The sequence below is a fragment of the Mandrillus leucophaeus genome, unplaced genomic scaffold (genome assembly GCF_000951045.1).
Source record: "Mandrillus leucophaeus isolate KB7577 unplaced genomic scaffold, Mleu.le_1.0 Scaffold488, whole genome shotgun sequence".
NCBI lineage: Eukaryota > Metazoa > Chordata > Mammalia > Primates > Cercopithecidae > Mandrillus > Mandrillus leucophaeus.
The window spans coordinates 1,559,923-1,566,591 of record NW_012105231.1 but is presented as its reverse complement, the minus strand read 5'-3'; the positions used below and the strand labels follow the sequence as shown (position 1 = coordinate 1,566,591).

The 6,669-nt window shown below is 48.6% G+C and overlaps 1 protein-coding gene across 1 annotated transcript in view; it reads right to left on the bottom strand.

Annotated features, from left to right (window-relative positions):
* Positions 1–2,387: 2,387 nt before the first annotated feature.
* GRID1 (glutamate receptor, ionotropic, delta 1) overlaps positions 2,388–6,669 on the bottom strand; it is an 840,572-nt gene continuing 836,290 nt past the window's right edge. Inside the window, exon 19 of the mRNA XM_011995401.1 lies at positions 2,388–3,100. Within this exon, the coding sequence (XP_011850791.1) occupies positions 2,672–3,100 (429 nt within the window). The 3' untranslated portion in view covers positions 2,388–2,671. The remainder of the gene's footprint in view (positions 3,101–6,669) is intronic.

The window sequence follows — 6,669 nt, the reverse complement described above, 5'->3', positions numbered from 1 at the left end:
GTCCAAGAAGACATCCATGCTATACCCCAGAAGACAGGCCATCTCAGGGGGCAATGGGGAAACAGAGTTGGTGTGAGATAAGGCAGTGAGACCAGAGTTTGATTAAAAAAATAGAGATATATATATATATGAAAAATTGACCATTCAGGGCAGGGCCCCCAATGTGCTGATGGAAAACAAAGCCTGCTCTTCCTCGGGGTCATGGTAGCCCACCTAGGCTTCTCTGAGCATGCCTGGCTTCAAGTTCCACATGCTCTGATTGGAGAAATGTCAATGGATTGCCTAGGTAGCACGAATATCAGACCATTCTCAGCATCCAGCGATAAATAACATAATTATAAACACTCTCTTCCCCACAGTGCTTTTAGCTGACTGTGTGATGTGGCCGTTCTTTACTGCTCAATCATGTCACTAGGGACTTTAGGAAAGAAATCAATCCCGAGCTAGTTATCACCCTCATAAATACATCTCTCTAGAAACTCCATAAGGCTATAGAAGAAGCAATCAATAGGACTTTGTATTTCTCCACGATCACAGACCCAGGCTCTCAGCTCCGTGATTACTGCTGGCTGTGGGAGCTCCACCTCCTTCAGTGACAGATGTGGGCTGTGTATTCCATTCTGACGGGTCTGGAGATCAGAATAACCTTTGTCTTTAGGAGAGGAACTGAAGTGACACAACTCAGATTCCCCCAGTTCCACTCCTAATGGTTCTTTCCCTGATTCTGTAGTTTAGTTGCCTCAGAAAGGGCAACTGAAGGAGGGGGAGCTGTTAGGTAGTCCTAGGCTTACAAAACTGGATTTCCCCGCAGCTGTACCTGCACAGGCATAGGCCTGGAAATCTCAGAGGATATCAGATGCCCTGAGTGGGAAGGGCCCCTGCTCTGGGCTGGATTGCTGCTTGAAGAGGACTCCAGGTCTGGTCTGGAAAGGGTGGTGAAGCTGGAAGGGAGGGTTTGTGCTGGAGCCATCCCTGTTTGTTGGACTGCCTGCAGGATTTAGGACCCTGAGATAGGCCTTCACTTTTGGGGCTACAAGCAACTTCCCTGGTGGATGGGAGTTACACTTATGCTTCTTATCTAAGGGGCAACGCTTTCATCCTACCTAAACAAACATGGTCTCTTTTGGGGCTACAAGCAACTTCCCTGGTGGATGGGAGTTACACTTATGCTTCTTATCTAAGGGGCAACGCTTTCATCCTACCTAAACAAACATGGTCTCTTTTGGGGCTACAAGCAACTTCCCTGGTGGATGGGAGTTACACTTATGCTTCTTATCTAAGGGGCAACGCTTTCATCCTACCTAAACAAACATGGTCTCTTTTGGGGCTACAAGCAACTTCCCTGGTGGATGGGAGTTACACTTATGCTTCTTATCTAAGGGGCAACGCTTTCATCCTACCTAAACAAACATGGTCTCTTTTGGGGCTACAAGCAACTTCCCTGGTGGATGGGAGTTACACTTATGCTTCTTATCTAAGGGGCAACGCTTTCATCCTACCTAAACAAACATGGTCTCTTTTCTCTATTTCTCAGCATGCCCCATCACCTGGAGTACTGGTCCACCCACCTGGGCACCTCCCCCAACTCTTTCTAAAAGGATCTGTTTACCTGACACCACGAAGCTTCTACTCCCTGCATCTATGGCCTCACTTCCTTCTCTCACCCAGGACCATGGGCCGAAACCCAAGGGAACATTTTTCCTCTACCTCGCCTTTTGTTCCACCACCTCACCTGGTCCATGTAACTAACCCCACCTCGCAACTCCTTGCCCCCATGGACCTTCTTCCAGATCAACCCCACCTCTGCCCAGCCTCCCTGAGGAAATGATGGAGTCTGCCCTCCTTCCCCCAATATTCTATCACTTTTTGATTCTTCTAATTTTGAAAAGAAAATAAGAAACAAAGCCAACAGGATGAGATATGAACAGCTCAGTATCAAAGTCCTCAATTACCTTATTACAGGTAACTGTCAGCTTCTCTTGGGCCCACGGGGCAGAGGCACACTGCGGCACACACAGCAGTGACCATCTCGTCCCGCATGATCCAGGACAGGACAGGACAAGACAGGACAGGACAGGACGGCCCTGAGTCCAGGGCACCTCCTCAGTCCCAGGCTACCCAGAACAGCCGATCACCCTATAGCACAGCAACCCAGTGGGCAAGCCCAATACGGGCTCCAGACTCACTCTTTATCCAGCTGAAGGACTAAAAGGAATGAGGGGCCAGGAGCAAATAAATGGGGCAGCAAGCTATAGGACAAGGCAGCTAGTGGCATGTGGGGCTCCTCGTCTTCCCTTCTCCCCCAGCAGAGAGGGGCTTCTTATCTGGTCGCCCCTCCTGCCCTCAGAAAGGCCCAGGAATGGGGGGGCTCCTTTGGCACTTCAGAATGATCACAAGTAATTTTCCTTTTTATTCATATAGAACAAAATTTACAAAGTCATTCATACAGTTTTTGTGTTTTTTTACTGACTTCGAAAATTGGGAATATTCAAAATACACTTTTACCCCACTCCATTCTGTCATTATTTACACATATGTACAAGAAAAATGAAAGAGTCTCTGTGTATGTGTGTGTGTGCGAGTGTGTGTGGTTTGTGTTGTTGTCTTCTTGTATTAAAAAGCTCTGCTGGTCGGGTGGGTGGGAGGGTGGGCGGGAGGGCAGGCGGCGCGGTCAGATGGAGGTCCCGTGGGAGGTGTCCAGAGCCTCTGGAAGGACGCCTCCAGGCACGGGCTGGAAGGACATGGGGATGGGGGTCTTCACCGGGCTCTGCCGGAACAGCCCCCCGTTGGGCGACCTGTGTTTGCACTGCATGGAGGGCATGGTGGCTGAGCTGCTCAGCGGCAGTGGCAGGTTGCTGCTGGGCACTGATGAGAGTGTCCGGCTGGTGCCATGGCTGCTCTGCTCCGGCAGAAAGGTGCTGACTGAGAGCTGGGTGTTCTGGTACTCCCGTGTTGGCTCCAAGGTCTGGGTGGGAGCCAGGCCCCCCATCTCCAGGGCCGAGAGCTCAATCGATGCTGGGGAAATCTGCTTGTGAGCAATGTCTTCATCCATGAGGCTGTTCATGCGCCGGTGGACCTGCTCCAAGTTCACTTCTTTGTCCTGGAGGGAAGGCACAGGAAGGTCAGGTGGGGCCCTAACAGTAAGTCAAGGCTGGCTTGCTACAACTCTGGATGTCTGGAGGCACCAGGCCTGGTCAGTCTGTTGGGCTGTGGGTGAGTATCCCATTCATGTGGCTCCCACCTCCCCTCAATTATATGGCCAACCCTCAGTCATATGGGGAAGCCATGGGGTAGACATGATCCCTATGTAACAAAGAAGATGCCATCAACAGGCCTTGGCTGCATCCTACCTTGCCTCTGTACTCAGTTTAGAGTCACTGCCACACCCAGAACCAACCCTTAGGACAAGATGCTTTGAAGAGCAGGCAGAGACAGGAGAAGAAGTTCCACAGGAATAAAGGAAATGGTCCTCGAGCCCCCAAGGTGCCCCATGAATATGCCACTTCAAGTTCACGATGATGAAAAGACTTTGTATGATTATCCCCACCTTACACAAGAGGAGGCTGAAGCCCAGGAAGGTTCAATGACTCCTCAGAGTCACAGGTCCATGAGTGTTAGAGGCAGCTTGGAGGCCTGGAGCCAGAGAGAAGCCCTGCCTCACCCAGTGACCTCTGTCTTCCCTGTGCAATCTCCTCAGGCAGCCCAAGGAAGGGGACATGTCCTTGTCTGGAAGGGCAAGAGGGCAAGGGTTCCTGCATGGAGATTGTGAGGAATGGGACTTCCCCAGGGTCAGCTGACTCTCCTGGTTTCATGAGGGTTCAAGGCTATCTAAGTGGGTGATCTCACACCTGATACTGTCTCACCACAGTGGGTGACATCACAGGAAATTACTTGGTTTGTTCATTTGCTTAAGAAAGAAAACAAAACAGAATATTGTTCCTTTCAAATAACTTGATGATTTGTCTACAATGTCAGAATAATTAAAGGCAGACAAACTGCTTGAAAGCTCAAGGAAGACGTCATCTCCTTCCTTAGCTTCCCCGCAGTGAGGTGGGCACAGGATCTGGTGCTCAGCAGAGGAGCCATATGAGCTTCCCGGTGAGGTTGAAGCTGCAGGGACTTTGTAAGCAACATGGGTGCTGATGGGCCAGGGAACGTGGTGACCTCTCCCTCACCTCAAACTCCTAGAGAAATACAGTCCCGAAGCTCAGCTCCCAGGCACCCCTGCAGGTGGTCTCATGTTGGCATCTTGTATCAGAGAAAGCAACCCATCCCCTGTCCACCTTGCAGAGGAGTTAGAAATATTAAGAAATATAAGAGCCCTGAATATGCTTTCAGAAGAAAACAAAGGAATCACATGAATCTAAGAGCCATTCCAATGACTGCTTTGAGCTTCTGTGGGTATGATGGGAGAGGATTTCCACCCCCAGAAGTTCAGCTGAAAGATGGGCATAAGCCCTGACCAGATGAGTGCATGAATTACAGGGCTAACCCCCATGAAAGGTCAACTCAGTGTTCCCCAGGCAAGGAAGTTAAGTGCTCTACAGTTCACTCCTTGCTTCAATGTCCCCTGGCATATAGAAGGTGGGACAACTGCTCTCTCCACACCTTTATGAGTTCATGGTTGGCATACAGAGCTTGGCTTCTGATGAGACACCTGCTGTCATTCTCAGAATCCTTCCCAGGACAAGAAAACTGACAACACCCATAAGACAACTTGACAAGTAATGCCAGGGCAGGAGGAAATCAAGAGAGCCAACTGGTTTGACAGTAGAGGATACTATGGGATGTGGCTCAGTGTCATAGGTGAAAATGATATCAGAAACCACTGGCACAGCTTCATAGGCACAGTCACAACTCCAGTGATCTGAAGCCCACCCACACAAGCAGAGCTCAGTTCATTGGTGCTGGAGACCATCTCTGAGTTGGGGTCACCTCTGCATGGCAAGTGTCATGGGGAAATCGGGGAGACTGGCTGGAGAATGCCAGGCTTCTACTTGGCCCAGCTAAATATTGTTCATGCAATGCTTATGCTGACTCCTTCAAAGGTTTGTAAAATATAGAGCAAACCAAATTCAAGTTATTTTCCTAATTACCTTATACCATGGTGGAGCCAGCTCTGTTCAACTTTGCTCCTTTTTGTGTGTTCTATTTTGTCTGCTTTGTTTTCATTTTTGCATGTTAGACTACTTTAGGAATATTTTGTAACTGTTATACAGGGTATTAGTGGCTTAGCGCCACTCAGCATCAATGATCTTTTCCCAAGGAAGTCTATGGTTTATTGCTTTTAGGGAGTTACTGTCTCCACTGGATAACAGTTTGACAGGTTATCAAGAGACAGGTTACCTGACGAAGAGACAGGACCATGACCCCAATAAGGACAGTAAGATTGAAGCTGAATCCTGAACAAAGAGACGGAGAGACAGAAAACGGTGGGTGCTTCATCTGCTGCAGCAGTGGGACTCCGTCAAACTTTCTCTTCCACAGCTGTCCTCCTAGTGTCTGGGTGCTGGGCCTCCACACAAGCCCTGACTCCTGCCCAGCATCAAGTCTGCATCTCTAGCATTCTTGGGACTGCTATGAGCTCCTGTTAAACTGTGGATAGAGTGTCATCTGTATTAGCGAGACTCAGTGCCACAATCATTTTGGTGAATATTTGTATCTATAAGGCATGTTCATTTTGAAATGTATGAATGGCACAAAACAAGTACCAGGGAGTCTGGAAGTTGTAGTTGAGAGAGGAATTCAGATACTTTCAGGGTTTAATAAGATAACCTTCTCTTCTCTTTGCAGCTAGCAAAGCTTGGAGAAGGCTGAACAAGCTGGTCACCCTCATTGGCAGAGACTTTCATTTCTGTGGAAGGGAAATTGATGACCTGGGGACCACTGGAAGAACTAGTTAGTAACTAGTCAGCTGCATAATCTTCCCTTTTCCTCCCTTCTAACTTCCCTTCAGGACTTTAAGGACCCCTTTGAAGATGAAAAGAAATAAAGTTTGAGTGGACTCAATTGAAGTGGGAACCGGGTGTCTTGGTTCCAGGGTTGCTCAACTCTGGATTCTGGCAGTTGATAGAGGGCCTGTCCTTTTTCTCAGTCAATTGAGCACTAGCCCAGGGTGTTCAGGAGATGCTCCCATTTTGTCAGAGTTTGGAGAGAAGGAAAGATTAACTTCCTGTCCAAGAAAGCCACAGGGAGGTAGGGGGTTGGAAGTAAGGGACAAGGTGAAAGAACTGTTTCTACTTCATGCCAGGGAAACAAACATGAGAGCTTCAGAGAAAGACAGACCAGCCAACATCCTCTGAAGGAAGATGTGAGCGAGGCACGTCTCTGAGCTGGAAGACTTCACCACTGAAGGGTGAGGGAGAGAAAGATGGAGCATGGTGGACTGTCAAGTGGCAAGGCACAGGTGTCAAGATGGAATGGTAAACACGGCGGTGGGGAGTGGATTGGGTAATACTAGAGCATTTAGAATCAAAACCAGCCCTGAGACTGAATGTGGAGATAGCTAGTTCCCTGACAGTCTGTTATTTCTGAAGAAAGAGCTTGACTAAGTTTATTTTACCTATTTTTTTTTTTTTTTGCTTGCCTCAAATTAAGGATGGATGAAGCAGTTCTAAAGACTGCTAAGCTGTGCTGCGGGAACCAACTCCCAATTGCAGTTATCATTAG